Genomic DNA, 19,957 nt, shown 5'->3' with positions numbered 1-19,957 from the left:
GCGGATTAGCGTATGATCGTCGAACGGGTAGAGATAACCGAGTACCTAATAGAGAAGCTTATTAGTGGAAACGCACCAGGTCCAGATCAGACACCTGTAAGATTCTACAAAGTTTATGCAATATAACTTGCTTCCCTTCTAGCAGCAGATTATCGCAGTCTGCTGGAGTATCGAACGGTACCGAGCACTGCACAAAAACGCTGGTCATTCCTGTTTTGAAGGAAGGTCGTAGGTCAGATGCACATAGTTATATATGCCTGTATCGTAGATGGCAGTCTGTTGTAGGATTATGGAACATGTTTTACGCTTAAGATTTATATCGGTTTTGAAGAACGAAAATATGTCCTCTATGAAAATCAGTCAGGATTCCGCTAACAGAGGTCTTTTGAAACTCAGCTCGCTATGTTACCCCACGAGACCCAAGCGCTGTAGACAATGACTCTCAGGTTGACACCCTGTTCCTCGACGTAAGGGAGAACGTGTCATCTAGTGAAATAAATGCGAGCTCACCGAATTTCGAACCAGGCCTTGTACTGTATTCAAGACCTCCTAACAGACAGAACTCAACACGTCGATTTTGAATGGTTCAAATGGCTCTGAGCACTATGGGCTTAATATCTGAGGTCATCAGTCCCCTAGAACTTAGAACTACTGAAACCTAATTAACCTAAGGACATCACACACATCCATTCCCGAGGCAGGATTCGAACGTGCGACCGTAGCAGGCGCGCGGTTCCGGATTGAAGCACCTAGAACAGCTCGGCCACCGCGGCTGGCGTCGCTTTTAATTGAATAAAATCGACAGATGTTGAGATGATTTCCGGAGTAGCCCAAAGAAGTGTGATAGTACCGTTACCGTTTACCGTGTATATAAATCATCTAGATGAAACAGTCGGGAGCTGTTAAAGACTGTTCGTAGAAGACAGTATCCATTTGCAGAACGATCTACATAGGACTGAAGCGTGGTGCAATCTCTGAGAGTGGACCCTGAATGTAAATAATTGTAACATATTGCTCTTACAGGAGAAAAGAAGTCCGTTACCGTACAACGGCAAAACTGATGACAAATTGCTGGAAACAGTAGCAAGCGTAAAAATCTAGGAGTAACTATCTATAGCGATCTTTAGTGGAATGACGAAAAAAAGTAAATAGCAGGACAGCATATGCCAGGCTGAGATTCACAGGATGAATCTTAAGGAAATGTAATTCATTTCACGAAATAAGTGACTTACAAGACGCTTGACCGACAATTTTTAAGTATTAATTCTTCAATCTGTGACTCTTACGAGGTAGGACTGATAGACAAGATACAAGAGGACCAACGAAGAGCGGCTCGTTTCGTCACGGAATCGTTTATTCCAATGCTCAAAAATCTCCAGTGCCATGTGCTACAGGAGAGGCGTTGTGGATCACGGAGAGGGTTATTATTGAAATTTCGAAAGAGTATTTCCCGGTAAGAGCCGTAAAACATATTATTTCCGCCCATATACATTTCGCGAAATGATTACAAAGAGAAAATTCGAGAAATTAGAGGTAATGTAAAGACATAGTGAGAATCTTCCCATCACCTTTGGCGAGCGGAACAGCTAGTAGTAACGGAAGTACCACCGCCGCACACTCTCATGCGGCTTGCGGAGTACTGATATAGATATAGGTACTGAAGGTATATGGTTTATTAGAAGTTTTGGTTTCCAGTGACGGGACAACGTTTCATGTGTCTGGAAAGGTGTACCGTCATAATGCGCATATTTGGGGCACATAAAGTACACACGAGATTATAGAACACTTTCGTAATTCACATAAAATTAGCAACTCTTGCAACTACCTCCTATTCAAAAGTTTATGGTCTATTTTTCTTTGCAAATATAACTGATTTCGTATACCTGGACATGCTGCAGCAATGTTGTTTGGTAAAATTACAGCAAGTTTGTCCAATTTTCTTTTTTTCGGACGTTCATGATTACCTCTTTGGCGAACTGCCTCAGCGTTGAATTGCAAGAGCTTTTCATCAATACTGCTCTTATTCAGTGTCGCCTATGGTCACATGATTCTGCTCCAAGCGTTTTCTCCCTTTGAGCTTATGTCAAAGCTCTTGCCTCCACTAACATTTAATAGGAAAGAGTTGCAAGTAACCGTAATTAATGCGATCGCTGCTATTGACGGTTACGTGTACGACAAGAAGAATTTCTCTAGTGTTTTGACTATTGAACACTGATCACTCAAATAAACTATAAATTTAGAAAGTCATAACCAGAGTCTGTAAAAGGAATGAAACATGTGTCGATAACAATAGCTGTACGACCAGGCGCAGGACGTCCATAAAAGTTCAGTGACATCGCCTGTAACAGAAGCGAACCAAAAAAGTCTCTACCTCTTTGTCATTAAAGCGCCTCCTGCTGGCGTTTAACACTGTCAAATTTCATTATACATACTGTAATTAAAAGAGGGCTGTGTTATTGCTTGCACCTTACATCACAGTGTCTGCATTGTATTTCTTTGTTGATTGATTGCGGGATCCTAGCAAACATCACCCACCCTTATAACTGTTTCAGTTAATTTTTGGTTATTTCTATTATATACCTTTCATTGCATAATGTTTCACAGTCAAATTATAAAAATTTATCATACTTCATCCCATCCTAGAATACTTCGGTTAAATTTAGTTTTTAATTTGACCTATTATTTCTTCTCTAACTGATACTGTTTCTATAGAGGTACAGTATTTTCCGTTACATGAATAGCTGCATATCAGAACTCGTCTCATCAGTTAATTCCAGAGCCATAAAATTCTTAGGTGGTCGTCGTATATAATGAAAAAAGCAAACTTCTCCCACAAAATGGCAAACAATGGAATACGTCTTACCGCAAGTGAAGAATCATTGACACCACTCGTAAATGGTTCAGTTACTGTGGCATATGGGGAATCAAAGCACTCTGTGTAGTTAGTCCACGTCATCCAGGTTCCATTCTCGTAACAAAGCTTGGATGCATTTCGCTGAAAAATTAAATAATAACTTTGTATTTTTTGGAAGAATGTTAAAACTGTTAAACATAGAGTAAGTATTAGATGTAAATAACTGTTACTCAGTTAAAAGTGCAAGTGAATCATGAAACTAAGAATAAACTGTTAATCTATATTTCGTAAGCTTCATAATAACAAACGAAAATGTGCAAAAAAACATGAGAAAAAAAAGGGATAGTAAGAAAACAACAGATGAGGACACAAGACATTAAATTTCAAAGAAAGAAAATAGAAAACACAAAATCTTATCATGTAGCTCCTTTCATTACATAAGAGGAGGCAGCTTGGAAGTCAGAGAAAAAGCTGCAACAGCAAACCGCTGTTTCAATGAAAGAAGACTGTTAGTGAACACAAAGCTCAGAATAGAAAAAAAATAGTTAAGACATGCGCTTGTGATATACTTTTCCATGGGCGTGAAAGATGGTTACTGTTGAGCAAAGAAAGCACTTAGAACCTAAAATGTTGGAGAACAAACTGCATAGAAAGAAAATGTATTAAAATTGTTCTGAAAGAAATCAATCAACTACGAATCCTCGCGGAAGAAGAAGACACAAAAATAACTTCAGCAAACAAAAATGTAGCAAAAATTTGCGAAGTGAAATCTATAAGAATCCAAGAAATAAAATAGAAGATGATGTGGAAAGTAACAAAATGTAAGTCAAGAATGAATTAAACGGACAGAAAAAGATAGAAAGCTGTCGTTACAAAGACATGGCCTTGATAGTTGGTTGAATATACTTATTAAAGCTGAACAGTAACGAAAAATTTCAAGAACGTAGTTTGAAGGTACAAGCATACCTTGGGATCGAAGCCGAAAAAGTATTCTGGGCAGGACACAATCTGGTACTCTCCAGGATCAGTCTCTGGCCAGCAGAAAATTTGATCCCATGTTGGCTTACACGTTGCTGAAACGAAAACGAGAAACATTCATAAAATGTACACCAGAATAGTTCACGTAATTTATTTACATTTTAAGGTGATAATGCTGCATAGATTTCTGTATTTCTTTGTATCACGAGGGTGAGTAAGCAATTTTGAACCCAGCCTCTTGTTGCCTACGGTTTTACGGGTACGTGCTATTTAAGCACATAACGTGCGTAAATAGGAAGACTTTAAAACTAACCAATAAATTTTGTGACAGCGAAGTCTAACACGAAATCCCTTTAGATGGTTTCCAGACTGGAAAAACTGAAGTCCATCATACAATAGAGTCATATTCGCCTCATGCATTCACGGACGCTATTAAGGTACTTAAATGGAACGTGTATGTGCTTCTTATATTATTGGTATTCTTAGGCTTTTCAGGAAAAAATGTATCTCGTTTTGGTTAATCTTTCTGTAAAACAGAGTCACTGCTATTACCCAAGAATGAAATGAATTACAGCGACTTACATTTCGGTCATGATCCTTCCATGCACTTCATACCAAGTTGGCTGTCCCCCAGAGCTGAGTTGCCAGCACTAGATTAAAGTCTCTTCCATCAATGAGCTTTCAAACATACCAAAAACAGTTTTTCTAAAACAGTAAAATTTTAGCAGATTACTGGTCTACATCTACATCTAAATCTACATGGCTACTGCACAAATCACATTTAAGTGCCTGGCAGAGGGTTCATCGAACCACCTTCACAGTTCTCTATTATTCCAATCTCGTATTGTGCGTGTAAAGAATGTACGAATGTACGAATTCTGATTTTCCTTATTATATCTCAGTGATCGTTCCTCCCTATGTAGGTCGGTGTCAAGAAAATATTTTCGCATTCGGAGGAGTAAGTTGGTGATTGGAGTTTAGTAGCAAATAAAAACGCCTTTCTTTTAGTGATGTCCAGCCCAAACCCTGTATCATTTCTGTGACACTCTCTCCCATATTTCGCGATGATACGAAACATGCTGCCTTTCTTTGAACTTTTTTGATGTACTCCATCAGTCCTATCTCGTAAGGATCCCACACCGCGCAGCAGTATTCTAAAAGAGGACGGACACGCGTAGTGTAGGTAGTCTCCTTACTAGGTCTGTTACATTTTGTAAGTGTCCTGCCAATAAAACGCAGTCTTTGGTTAGCCTTCACCACAACGTTTTCTATATTTTCCTTCCAATTTAAGTTGTTCGTTATTGTAATACCTAGGTATTTAGTTGAATTTATAGCTTTTATATTAGACTGTTTTATCGTATAACCGAAGTCTAACGAGTTCCTTTTAGCACTCATGTGAATGACCTAACACTTTCCATTATTTGGCGTCAACTGCCACTTTTCGCGCCATTCAGATATCTTTGCTAAAAAGTTTTGCAGTTTGTTTCGGTCTTCTGATGACTTTACTAGTCGATAAACGACAGCGTCATGTGCAAACAACCAAAGACAACTGCTCAGATTGTCTCCAAAATCGTTTATATAGATCAGGAACAGCCAAGGGTCTATAACACTACCTTAGGGAACGCCAGAAATCACTTCTGCTTTCCTCGATGATTTTCTGTCAAGTACTACGTATTGTGACTCTCTGACAGGAAATCACGTAACTGAGATTATATTCCATAAGCACGCAATTTCACTACGAGCTGCTTGTGTGGTACAGTGTCAAAAGCCTTCCGGAAATCCAGAAATACGGAATCGATCTGAAATCCCTTGTCAATAACACTCAACACTTCAAGGGCTTGTTATGTTTCACAGGATCGATTTTTTCTAAACCTATGTTGATCCGTTTTGACATTTTTGGAAGGTAAAATAAAGTATCAACGAAATTACGACTTTAAAAATATAACTATTGGTCTGTTCCTCCGTTGTTGGTGAAAATATTAGAAGATAGATTTTATAACTACCCGCAAGAACGGATACTGACCTTCCCAGATAGCCGGAAGCGAGGAAACAGCCGCTTCTGGGATACGGGTAGCAGCGTCGCCTGGGGATCGAATCCACTTGGCGGATTAACGAGGAGAGCCGGTTTGCCAGTCAGTCTGGATGTGGTTTTTAGGCTGATTTCCACATCCCCATGGGTCAATACTGGTCTGGTACTCGGTGCTGCTACCGTTCATAAACATTAAGGAAATATTGTCGCACTACCACATGAGATGACACTAAACACAGACATGTGGTGGATGTTCCGTCCCTGAGATAGGAGAGGGGAGGGGGGGAGAGGGGAGTGGTTGAATCAGATAGGGCTTACAGCCACCCATTACCACCAATACATTGCTAAATTCGAACTAACATGCCGCACACATGGAGACTGCAAAGAAGACCAGAAAGAGGAAACGGGGGGAAGGGGGTGTATACGTCACAGTATTTTATTTATTTTGACAGTTATTTGTGGAATGGGTACACGTTTAGTGAAGGGGGAAGATTATGTGGATATTAAATGCAAGGCAGTTCTCGAGTCGAATGTGTATGGGCGATTGGCAGGAAGACACAAAACTAAACATTTGAAAAGTGTAAAAGAGTGGAGTAAAAGGAAAAGGGAATCTGATGTGTAAAAGGGAAAGGCTTCTGTTAAATCTTGAAGTCTGGATGAGAATATCTTCGGGTTGTGATGGAAGGTACAGAAGATCCAGAGTTACTGTCATAACATGAAGCAGAACTGGAAGACTTGCGGTCAAGAATGTCAGAAAGTGTGAACAACATTATTTCAGAATTTCTGAAATCATTGGTGAAAATTGAAACCAAATGAGAAATCTGGTTGGTGTTAGGAATCTATGAGATTGAACACATCATGAGGCTTTCGGAAAAATATCATCAAGATACTACGGAGATACTAACAGCAAATGATAGAATTATCACACAGTCAGTTCAGAGCTAAGGAACGTAGTGGTCCACAGAATTATATACAGAAGGAAGGGGAAAAATTATGATCTGTTAACTGACGAACAGTTTAGGTTTACGAAAAGGTAAATGCACCAAAGAGACAGTTGTCCCTTTGCTTGGTAACGGAAGCATAATTCGAGAAAATGAAGACAGCCTTTTTTTGGATTTCCCGACCTGGAAAAAGCATTTAACAAAATGAAATAATGCGGGATATTAGAAATTCTCCGTAAAAGGCAGTATAAGCTGTAGGGAAACATAGCTAATGTAGAGTTTGTATATAGGCAGACCCGAGGACATTCATGTGTTGTCGAAACTAACCAAACCATAAAACATGTGGCACATGAGTCGTGGTAGAAACTTGCTGTTTTGAAGAGCGCGCCGCAGCGCGTAGTGTGAAGCAGTCGCCCTCCGTTTCTGGCGGTGGCGCCGCTGTGGCAGTCGTAGCTTTGGTATCTCCCTCTGGTGGGAAGGGGGAAAGGTAGCGTGCTCACGTGCATTTAAGGGGCGCTATGAGCTCGCTATGTCATTCTAGTCAGTTGGTAAGCCGGGTCAGTGTGGGGCCGTCAGTGTCTATATGTCGTTCGGAGTGCTAGTATGTGTTAGGCCGCCAGTCTGCTCGAGTTTGTTTAGGCAATGGTCATTGGCGGTTGGATCGATCGGTTGGTCGGTTGCGCACTGGGACACAAAATGACTTGCCCGTCTGGAGCGTCGGCGCATGTGAGGTCGCCACGTGAGTCCAGTGGGCCGCGCCGTATAGCGAGGGGTAGTGGCTTCGCGGCCCACACGAGAGCAACAGGAGTCAACCCATGACATCGCTTTGGCCGCCGCGAGCTGCTACGCCGTGAGACGGGAGATCGGCGCGCCTTCCTGCGTCCGTTGAAGCGGCTGGCAGCGGACGGTTCGGGAGAGCGTTTTGGGGGGTGCTGCTCCAGGTCCTCGCCAGACATCGCAGTTTATTAGAAGTTAATCGATTCGTGATATGTTGTTTCGTTTACTTGTTAAATTCTTTTGTTTCCTTGGTCAGTTTCTCGTCCCTTGCTTGCTCGTCTGTCTCTCGTTCGAATTTTTTAGGCAGTTAGTGTCTGTCTGTCTTTCGGGCTGCCGTACGTTAGTAGCTGCCTCTGTCATGTTTGTCGGATTCGGTGTATTTCTGCTTGAAGCGTAACGGCCGAATTCCTGAAATATGTTTTTAACTTGCCTATCATCTTGAGAGGCGGTGTATGTGTAATGTAGAGCCTGTTTGTATATTTTATGTAAGATTGCATTTCATGTTTTTTTTTAAAATGGTCATTTTAGTATATAAAGTTGCCACCCTTCGACCAGAAGAGTTTTTTTTTTTAAAAAAATCAAGTTGTACCTTCGGTGGCAAGTTAATTTTTTAATGTTAGTTTTTTGTACCATTTCCATCCCTCCTACTGGTTGCAAAGTTTATGTGGTTGTGTGAGTTGTTAAAATTTTTAGTTGAAAGTAATCTGTGTGCTGCAGATTAGCAGCAGTGTAGTCTTTCAGAGGTTGTTGTGAGCGGTCGTGACTACGGCCGTGTCAAAAGGCAGTGGCAAGGTTCTCAGCCCGTAATCTCCTACTGTCAATATTTGTTCTTTCTGCCTCCGAATAAAATTGTAACTTGATATTTTGAGGGCGCTTTCTGGTTATAATTTTAAATCTGTTAAAAAAAGGAAAAGAATGGGCTTTTACGAATAAAATTTCCTTTTTTTGAAAGAAATTTGTTTTCATTATTTACCCACTGGCAACTACTTCCACGCTCACATAGTTTGATTAAATGTGTTAAAGTTCTTGATGAATGGCTAGTAAATAAAGTAAATTCTTAAGAAAAGGTTTTGAATGTAAATTCACAGTTCAACAAAAAAACTATATATTCATTTTTTTTTCAAAAATATATGGTGCATTATCTGTTGATGGGTGTTTCCGCTGTACTGATACCCTCTTTTCTTGGCAGGTAAAATATGGGCTCTCCTTATGCTTCCCACTATCACCTGACTGTTTCTTATGGCGACCACATCGGAGGTAATCTTCGAAAACTTGTCTTATTTCACGCAAATTCGATGTGGCAATAAACCTGAGAATATTTTATATAAGAATGTTGTCGCAAGAAAATTAGTGCTGATGATAACTCCTCTTTAATTAGTCAAGTAACTTGATGGGCGAATTTGGAGATAGCCCGTGTATCCTTTCTTTCGGCTTTGTGAGACTAATAATGTTTCAAGCGTTCCGCAACGATCAGTTGTGACTGACACCTTTTGAGAGGAAAAAAGGCCTTTTACACTCCTGGAAATTGAAATAAGAACACCGTGAATTCATTGTCCCAGGAAGGGGAAACTTTATTGACACATTCCTGGGGTCAGATACATCACATGATCACACTGACAGAACCACAGGCACATAGACACAGGCAACAGAGCATGAACAATGTCGGCACTGGTACAGTGTATATCCACCTTTCGCAGCAATGCAGGCTGCTATTCTCCCATGGAGACGATCGTAGAGATGCTGGATGTAGTCCTGTGGAACGGCTTGCCATGCCATTTCCACCTGGCGCCTCAGTTGGACCAGCGTTCGTGCTGGACGTGCAGACCGCGTGAGACGACGCTTCATCCAGTCCCAAACATGCTCAATGGGGGACAGATCCAGAGATCTTGCTGGCCAGGGTAGTTGACTTACACCTTCTAGAGCACGTTGGGTGGCACGGGATACATGCGGACGTGCATTGTCCTGTTGGAACAGCAAGTTCCCTTGCCGGTCTAGGAATGGTAGAACGATGGGATCGATGACGGTTTGGATGTACCGTGCACTATTCAGTGTCCCCTCGACGATCACCAGAGGTGTACGGCCAGTGTAGGAGATGGCTCCCCACACCATGATGCCTGGTGTTGGCTCTGTGTGTGCCTCGGTCGTATGCAGTCCTGATTGTGGCGCTCACCTGCACTTCGCCAAACACGCATACGACCATCATTGGCACAAAGGCAGAAGCGACTCTCATCGCTGAAGACGACACGTCTCCATTCGTCCCTCCATTCACGCCTGTCGCGACACCACTGGAGGCGGGCTGCACGATGTTGGGGCGTGAGCGGAAGACGGCCTAACTGTGTGCGGGACCGTAGCCCAGCTTCATGGAGACGGTTGCGAATGGTCCTCGCCGATACCCCAGGAGCAACAGTGTCCCTAATTTGCTGGAAGGTGGCGGTGCGGTCCCCTACGGCAGTGCGTAGGATCCTACGGTCTTTGCGTGCATCCGTGCGTCGCTGCGGTCCGGTCCCAGGTCGACGGGCACGTGCACCTTCCGCCGACCACTGGCGACAACATCGATGTACTGTGGAGACCTCACGGCCCACGTGTTGAGCAATTCGGTGGTACGTCCACCCGGCCTCCCGCATGCCCACTATACGCCCTCTCTCAAAGTCCGTCAACTGCACATACGGTTCACGTCCACGCTGTCGCGGCATGCTACCAGTGTTAAAGACTGCGATGGAGCTCCGTATGCCACGGCAAACTGGCTGACACTGACGACGGCGGTGCACAAATGCTGCGCAGCTAGCGCCATCCGACGGCCAACACCGCGGTTCCTGGTGTGTCCGCTGTGCCATGCGTGTGATCATTGGTTGTACAGCACTCTCACAGTGTCCGGAGCAAGTATGGTGGGTCTGACACACCGGTGTCAATGTGTTCTTTTTTCCATTTCCAGTAGTGTAATAGGAAACAGAGGAAGTGACAACGAGAGTAATAATTTGATGTAACATTACCTGAAGAGTTAGATGCAAACGTATTTGTGAAATTCCTGCACTCATCCTCCTTCCTCTTCAAGGTCCTCCTGTGCTCTTCCATTACATTCTGAAACAGCAATATGTCTCATTACACAACATTAAGTGTGCCGCATGTCACCTGATGAAAACAGTAACATAGAATGAATCTCTGTCCTATCTACTGCAGGAACTATTAAGCACAGTATATTTGAAAATATGAAAATGATAACATCTTACCATCCTGAGATTCACATATTGATATTTCGTAGCACTAGAACAATTAGAATGAAAGAGTTAAGAGAAACGGTGATGCACATGATTGCCGATAAGCATATTACCTATTTTAAAGTGAAAATTTAAGAATATCAGTAAAATGTAAATAAATATGAATGCTGATTAGCGTCCTTCCCAATTTCACGAGCCTTATTTTAGATTTTAGAGTTGCTGAGCAACAGTCATCAAACAATTTGTAAATGAACACACGGCCATAATAATGTTATTATAATTAAGAAATATATGTTTAATTTATGGCCAATTTTGAGCTTGATGTATTGCACTATATGTTAATGACATACACTCAATCAGTTGAAAGTGGCATAAAAAGCAAAAACCTGGGTCGCAATTAAATAAACAACAATATACTCAAATGGCGGTGTGTTCATTTAAAAATAAAGTTATAATGTCAATTACGGAAGTGTGATGGCAGAAAGAACACGAGTTATGGTTAGCTCACTATAGGGCTACAAAACACAAAATCACACAGAGGTAATGCGGGAGTAAACCAAATAATGAACGAAGAAATACGAAGGCAGGTAAGCTACTATACAGTATAGTGATCGCATTGTTGTTGTTGTTGTCTTCAGTCCTGAGACTGGTTTGATGCAGCTCTCCATGCTACTCTATCCTGTGCAAGCTGCTTCATCTCCCAGTACCTACTGCAACCTACATCCTTCTGAATCTGCTTAGTGTACTCATCTCTTGGTCTCCCTCTATGATTTTTACCCTCCACGCTGCCCTCCAATGCTAAATTTGTGATCCCTTGATGCCTCAAAACATGTCCTACCAACCGATCCCTTCTTCTAGTCAAGTTGTGCCACAAACTTCTCTTCTCCCCAATCCTATTCAATACCTCCTCATTAGTTACGTGATCTATCCACCTTATCTTCAGTATTCTTCTGTAGCACCACATTTCGAAAGCTTCTATTCTCTTCTTGTCCAAACTAGTTTTCGTCCATGTTTCACTTCCATACATGGCTACACTCCAAACAAATACTTTCAGAAAAGACTTCCTGATACATAAATCTATATTCGATGTTAACAAATTTCTCTTCTTCAGAAACGCTTTCCTTGCCATTGCCAGTCTACATTTTATATCCTCTCTACTTCGACCATCATCAGTTATTTTACTTCCTAAATAGCAAAACTCCTTTACTACTTTAAGTGTCTCATTTCCTAATCTAATTCCCTCAGCATCACCCGATTTAATTTGACTACATTCCATTATCCTCGTTTTGCTTTTGTTAATGTTCATCTTATATCCTCCTTTCAAGACACTGTCCATTCCGTTCAACTGCTCTTCCAAGTCCTTTGCCGTCTCTGACAGAATTACAATGTCATCGGCGAACCTCAAAGTTTTTACTTCGTCTCCATGAATTTTAATACCTACTCCAAATTTTTCTTTTGTTTCCTTTACTGCTTGCTCAATATACAGATTGAATAACATCGGGGAGAGGCTACAACCCTGTCTCACTCCTTTCCCAACCACTGCTTCCCTTTCATGCCCCTCGACTCTTATGACTGCCATCTGGTTTCTGTACAAATTATAAATAGCTTTTCGCTCCCTGTATTTTACCCCTGCCACCTTTAGAATTTGAAAAAGAGTATTCCAGTCAACATTGTCAAAAGCTTTCTCTAAGTCTACAAATGCTAGAAACATAGGTTGGCCTTTTCGTAATCTTTCTTCTAAGATAAGTCGTAAGGTCAGTATTGCCTCACGTGTTCCAACATTTCGACGGAATCCAAACTGATCCTCCCCGAGGTCTGCATCTACCAGTTTTTCCATTCGTCTGTAAAGAATTCGAGTTAGTATTTTGCAGCCGTGGCTTATTAAACTGATAGTTCGGTAATTTTCACATCTGTCAGCACCTGCTTTATTTGGGGCTGGAATTATTATATTCTTCTTGAAGTCTGAGGGTATTTCGCCTGTCTCATACATCTTGCTCACCAGCTGGTAGAGTTTTGTCAGGACTGGTTGTCCCAAGGCCGTCAGTAGTTCTAATGGAATGTTGTCTACTCCGGGGGCCTTTTTTCGACTCAGGTCTTTCAGTGCTCTGTCAAACTCTTCACGCAGTATCGTATCTCCCATTTCGTCTTCATCTACATTCTCTTCCATTTCCATAATATTGTCCTCAAGTACATCGCCCTTGTATAAACCTTCTATATACTCCTTCCACCTTTCTGCCTTCCCTTCTTTGCTTAGAACTGGGCTGCCATCTGAGCTCTTGACATTCATACACGTGGTTCTCTTCTCTCCAAAGGTCTCTTTCATTTTCCTGTAGGCAGTATCTATCTTACCCCTAGTGAGATAAGCTTCTACATCCTTACATTTGTCCTCTAGCCATCCCTGTTTAGCCATTTTGCACTTCCTGTCGATCTCATTTTTGAGACGTTTGTATTCCTTTTTGCCTGCTTCATTTACTGCATTTTTATATTTTCTCCTTTCATCAATTAATTTCAATATTTCTTCTGTTACCCAAGGATTTCTAGCAGCCCTCGTCTTTGTACCTACTTTATCCTCTGCTGCCTTCACTACTACATCCCTCAGAGCTACCCATTCTTCTTCTACTGTATTTCTTTCCCCTATTCCTGTCAATTGTTCCCTTATGCTCGCCCTGAAACTCTGTACAACCTCTGGTTCTTTCAGTTTATCCAGGTCCCATCTCCTTAATTTCCCACATTTTTGCAGTTTCTTCAGTTTTAATCTACAGGTCATAACCAATAGATTGTGGTCAGAGTCCACATCTGCCCCTGGAAATGTCTTACAATTTAAAACCTGGTTCCTAAATCTCTGTCTTACCATTATATAATCTATCTGATACCTTTTAGTATCTCCAGGGTTCTTCCACGTATACAATTATCGCATTATAGTTGCAAAAATCGACACAAAATCAGCACCTAATACCGTAGAACAAGCCTACCAACTCCACTAGTGATGAAGAGATCAAAAGAAGGTATGTCGAGATAAAAGAAATTATTAATAAAGTTATGAGAGGCTATAATTAGTTGTGATTACAGTGGGTTTCCGACTTAGAAAAACGGAAAGATAAATAACAGGACAACATTGACCTGGGGGTTGAGAGGGAGGGAGTGGGTGGGGGAGTGACGAAAGGGATTTTGCATATACCGTTTTTTAATCGTTACATAAACTTGGTTTAACAGTCATAAAAATGATGTGTGCGTGGAAGAGACCTTTAGACAGCGAGACATTTCGTATGGACTATTTAATGGTAAGACAGTAATTTCGAAATCAGATTGTAAATTGAAAAACAGTTCAGGAAGACAAATTATGTGCATTAATTTTCCTGTACGAAAATTACTGAAGTGCTCTTTGATGATGTTTCAGTCCCTTATCAATCCTAGTTCTCTCTTCGACATCAATGGCTGCAGTTTTCTATAAACTGCGCTATATTACATAAACTAATAATTAACTATCAACAGAAACCATCCACCTGTTCCTAAAATGATTCACTTGTATCTCCAGATCAAAGACACACTTCATTTCTGTAGTACGTTTTCACCAGGCAACATCTTTTTTTCATCTAATTTGAAGACTGACGATCCTTATTGTGGTGTCACCGCCAGACACCACACTTGCTAGGTGGTAGCCTTTAAATCGGCCGCGGTCCGGTAGTATACGTCGGACCCGCTTGTCGTCACTATCAGTGATTGCAGACAGAACGCCGCCACACGGCAGGTCTAGAGAGACGTCCTAGCACTCGCCCCAGCCGAATTTGCTAGCGATGGTTCACTGACTTCTACGCTCTCATTTGCCGAGACGATAGTTAGCATAGCCTTAAGCTACGTTATTTGCTACGACCTAGCAAGGCGCCAGTATCCGTAGTATTGATATTGTGAATCACGTACCACAAAGAGCGACGTTCTCCATTAATGGATTAAAGTTAAGTATTCCACCAGATACGTCCGTTTTTCTCAATTCTAATTCCCTTGTCATGTTCCAGACCTCACGCCAGCCTGCGTGAGCTAAAACGCGTGCATTTCGGCCTCCTTTAGGTATACGGGTTGGCTCTCCTGCCAACCACAACACTTATTGAATTTTCCCAGAATTGTCCACTCTCATGAGTAGCATATTTTTCTCAGATTAAAAAAAATATATCATTAAATCTTTCTCTTCAGCATTTGTTTAGCAGACGTTTTACACACACACTGTTCCCTCTTGTCCAGTCAGCTCCGCGATACATTATTATCTATAAAAATTCAAGGTAAACAGCGACTGCAATTGTAGTGTAACTGTCCAAATTTGGGTAAAAATTTGTAATGTTTTTTGTATTAAACTATAAGAAAAGAAATCGATATTGGTGATATCGATTATTCAGTGTTAATGCCTTTTACTAACTATTACTAGAAAACGAAGTAGTAATTGTTATTTAAAGACTATGTTAATGAGTGTCTGCACCAGTTATAGCGACTGTAATATTGAGAGGATCTTAGGATACGTATTCTACGTCTGACACAGATTGTAAGAAAGTCGGGGATCCACTGTAGGTTTTAAACCAGCGGTTATGTGGATGATCTTGTCATAGAGTGGTACGGTCGCAGGCAAAGTACCCTCCATGCAGACGTAGCTGTCTCAAGTCTGGCGGTGCATTTTTTTTTTCTTTTGTGATAAAACTGCGCTTATTCGAGTGAAAGTTGGTTGCAGCGACATTTATTTAGTAAAGCCGTCTCCGAAAACTGCGGACATAGGGAAGCAAGATTATCCATCGTTAACTTATGATGGAGTTTGGAGACAACGCTACATCAGGGATAATAGATACCGCAAGCAACGTGGTGGTAATAAATTAATTCCATCTGAATGGAGACGTGGAAAGCCTAGCCACTGATCAACGGCAGTCTTCACCTACGGCACCACCACAGCTGCCATAAAAAAGTCAACAACATTTATTAAATCTAAACGTGTACAACTGTACTCAGTATTACATTCCAAACTTTATACGCAATGGATGGGAACAGTTATTTAAAAATTCTCTGTTAATTAATTATCTGAAAGTCGTACACCAAATCCTATTTACTTTTCAGTGTTTTAGTTGATAATATGTAAACCTGTATGGCCAAGACGTCGTATAAAATTTCCGAAATCAAGACAATGGAAGATTGTCGTAGCTGCAACGAAGATTAATAATGGAGCTAGAAAAGGCAGCTACAAATCTGTTTGTATTTGTCTTAAATTCGTTGCTCACATTGCTAACTTATTTGCCGATATTGATCGCGAAACTAATTTCACTAACTTTCGAGTTATTTAATTTTCATTAATACATAAGTGCAAAATTTAAAGGTAGACGCCACTGAGCTACGTTCACAGCTTCCATCCATCATCATTCTAAGTAGGACATTAATATTAATTATTACAAAGTAAATTCACATAAGTAACAGCAAAAAACTTCTGAAAGAATTAAGTTAAATGCTGTTTCTGAGATGGCGACTGCAAATCTTCGTAGAAATAGCACCTTTTGCAGAGGGATAGACGTACAGTAAGATTATACATGTGTATAGTGCATTCGCTGCTGTTATGATGATTAGACTACAAGGTAGGTAGCGATATGATTGTTCAGTGAAACATCCTTAATTGTGTTTTGAGAATTTTGCAAATCGACCTCAGTTATCCTCATTGCGCGTTGGAGAGAGGCCAAATATGAAATTAGCTGCCTGAAACTTAACAATATATAGCATGAAGTTACACATGGTCAGCAAGTAATTAAATAATCTTAAAATCACCAAAACAGTGAGAGTTATAAAGGACACATTAAATGGCAGTGCCCACCTGGACAACAAAAGGCTTCAGTCTACAGATAAGAAACCATGCACCGCGTTAGACGATATTTTGTGAATACGCGGGGCAGTGGTCGTGTTGCACGCAGCTCTGCCGTCAAAAATGGAGCCAAAACCGGCTGCTCTTTTGTTGCACCATAGGCGTTCAAACATTCGCTGTCCAACAACTTTCATTCTATTTAGTACAATATTACATGTTTCTCAACGCAAACACAGGCATTAAGTAGATTATAATTGCTACTGGGGGAATCGAAAGGAAATACAGTCCTGGAAATGGAAAAAAGAACACATTGACACCGGTGTGTCAGACCCACCATACTTGCTCCGGACACTGCGAGAGGGCTGTACAAGCAACGATCACACGCACGGCACAGCAGACACACCAGGAACCGCGGTGTTGGCCGTCGAATGGCGCTAGCTGTGCAGCATTTGTGCACCGCCGCCGTCAGTGTCAGCCAGTTTGCCGTGGCATACGGAGCTCCATCGCAGTCTTTAACACTGGTAGCATGCCGCGACAGCGTGGACGTGAACCGTATGTGCAGTTAACGGACTTTGTGCGAGGGCGTATAGTGGGCATGCGGAAGGCCGGGTGGACGTACCGCCCAGTTGCTCAACACGTGGGGCGTGAGGTCTCCACAGTACATCGATGTTGTCGCCAGTGGTCGGCGGAAGGTGCACGTGCCCGTCGACCTGGGACCGGACCGCAGCGACGCACGGATGCACGCCAAGACCGTAGGATCCTACGCAGTGCCGTAGGGGACCGCACCGCCATTTCCCAGCAAATTAGGGACACTGTTGCTCCTGGGGTATCAGCGAGGACCATTCGCAACCATCTCCAAGAAGCTGGTCTACGGTCCCGCACACCGTTAGGCCGTCTTCCGCTCACGCCCCAACATCGTGCAGCCCGCCCCCAGTGGTGTCGCGACAGGCGTGAATGGAGGGACGAATGGAGACGTGTCGTCTTCAGCGATGAGAGACGCTTCTGCCTTGGTGCCAATGATGGTCGTATGCGTGTTTGGCGCCGTGCAGGTGAGCACCACAATCAGGACTGCATACGACCGAGGCACACAGGGCCAACACCCGGCATCATGGTGTGGGGAGCCATCTCCTACACTGGCCGTACACCTCTGGTGATCGTCGAGGGGACACTGAATAGTGCACGGTACATCCAAACCGTCATCGATCCCATCGTTCTACCATTCCTAGACCGGCAAGGGAACTTGCTGTTCCAACAGGACAATGCACGTCCGCATGTATCCCGTGCCACCCAACGTGCTCTAGAAGGTGTAAGTCAACTACCCTGGCCAGCAAGATCTCCGGATCTGTCCCCCATTGAGCATGTTTGGGACTGGATGAAGCGTCGTCTCACGCGGTCTGCACGTCCAGCACGAACGCTGGTCCAACTGAGGCGCCAGGTGGAAATGGCATGGCAAGCCGTTCCACAGGACTACATCCAGCATCTCTACGATCGTCTCGATGGGAGAACAGCAGCCTGCATTGCTGCGAAAGGTGGATATACACTGTACCAGTGCCGACATTGTTCATGCTCTGTTGCCTGTGTCTATGTGCCTGTGGTTCTGTCAGTGTGATCATGTGATGTATCTGACCCCAGGAATGTGTCAATAAAGTTTCCCCTTCCTGGGACAATGAATTCACGGTGTTCTTATTTCAATTTCCAGAGTGTACTTTCTCTACTACGAAAACTCTGAGAAGTTCGATTACGAGTGAATCATGTACCTTAAAAATTTCGATTAATTAGACAGATGTGTATTACGCATGTATGACTGCACTATGTAGTATTTCTGGTTACATATTTCATTAAATCATTTACCAAAATGCCTACTCAGCTGTAAAATTGTGTACACCGATGTTATCACCATGATAATAAACTCCATTTGGATCTTTCATTGCGAAATATGAGGACGTCCTTGAGCAGCAGAGGGTACCACAAGCAATGACTAAAACTTTCGACATACATGTTGACAGTGTGTGCTCTTATGCGTCTCCTACTGGGATTTTCTATTTTTTCCAGTACATTTTATAACAAAATCATGCGTAGGTGTAAGGTGAGTCGAAAGGGAGCAACATCGAATCTGTTTACGTCATCAGGTGCACTGATGACCTGGCCATCTGGTGGATTGGGAGATATGGGGGTGTGGGATGTTTATATACCTGCCACTGTCTGTCCAGCCCTGTTTCATCCTCTCGCTGCTCCAGCGGTTCGTAGTGAATGATGAGTTACTGCTATTGGACATCTTGTGAAAGAGTAAGGTTCAAAATGGTTCAAATTTCTCTGAGAACTATGGGACTTAACATCTGAGGTCATCAGTCCCCTAGAACGTAGAACTACTTAAACCTAACTAACCTAAGGACACCACACACATCCATGCCCGAGGGAGGATTCGAATCTGCGACCTTAGAGGTCACGCGGTTCCAGACAGAAGCACCAAGAACCGCTCCGCCACAACGTCCGGCTGAAGAGTAAGGAATGTGGAGCCGTGGAGCACAGCGTGCACCACAAGAAAACTTGCGTGTACACTGATGTGGACCATACATAGAAGGAACTGCTACAGTACAGTACATACGGAATAATATGGACACAAATGACATTTTTATTCAAAGAGAGTAATTACACCGAGATAAGAGCTATTCACGATGGTACCCTGTAGATAGCGAAAAGTGAAACAGTAATCTCAATAGATTGTGTGATCATCACGGACGCGCAGTGAATGCCCTGCTACATGATCCCATGCGGACCACGAGCCTGGCTATGAGTTCCTGTGGTATGGGGTTCCACTCCCCAACAGCGTGGTTAGCAACTGCTGAATGGTTGTTGGTACACGTGGACATGTTGCAATACATCTCCCCAACTCATTCCACACGCACTCGGTGGATCTGTGAAACTGGGAGGCCTGTCCATTCGCCGAACTTGATCTCGATCGAAGAGCTCATCCATCTACGCTGTCAGACGCGGTCGCGCTTTGTCATCCACAAAAATGAAGTGACGGCGCAGTGCACACATGTATCAACGAGAAGATGCATATGGGGAAGGGGAACAGAGTCACAGTAATGATGACTGGCGAGTGCACAAAGTTGAAAGATTTGGAGGTCAGTACGTCAATGCAACTTTGTGCCTCCCCACATCTGGACCAGCAAGACAATGCCGGACATACCGTCATATCAGGAGAGGTGAGAACACTTAATGCACCCAGGAACACTGTCTAAAATGACCGTTTTGGTGGTCTAGGTATTATGGCGTTCAGAACCCGTCATTCGAGTGATGTTAAAAAGTACCGTACATAGTTCTTGCAGGGAAAATTAA

At 42.6% G+C, this 19,957-nt stretch overlaps 1 protein-coding gene across 11 annotated transcripts in view; it reads right to left on the bottom strand.

Annotated features, from left to right (window-relative positions):
• LOC126277750 (parathyroid hormone/parathyroid hormone-related peptide receptor-like) overlaps window positions 1–19,957 on the bottom strand; it is a 721,000-nt gene that overhangs the window by 42,099 nt on the left and 658,944 nt on the right. For all 11 annotated transcript variants that reach the window (XM_049977388.1, XM_049977389.1, XM_049977395.1 and 8 more), the window contains 3 exons: window positions 10,570–10,657; window positions 3,821–3,927; window positions 2,864–2,995 (listed from right to left, as the gene is read on the bottom strand). In XM_049977388.1, coding sequence (XP_049833345.1) covers window positions 2,864–2,995; window positions 3,821–3,927; window positions 10,570–10,651 — 321 coding nt within the window. In that variant the 5' untranslated portion in view covers window positions 10,652–10,657. The remainder of the gene's footprint in view (window positions 1–2,863; window positions 2,996–3,820; window positions 3,928–10,569; window positions 10,658–19,957) is intronic.

This window comes from Schistocerca gregaria, chromosome 1 (genome assembly GCF_023897955.1).
Source record: "Schistocerca gregaria isolate iqSchGreg1 chromosome 1, iqSchGreg1.2, whole genome shotgun sequence".
Taxonomy (NCBI): domain Eukaryota; kingdom Metazoa; phylum Arthropoda; class Insecta; order Orthoptera; family Acrididae; genus Schistocerca; species Schistocerca gregaria.
The sequence above is the reverse complement of the archived record's forward strand: the minus strand, read 5'-3'. Positions and strand labels throughout refer to the sequence as shown.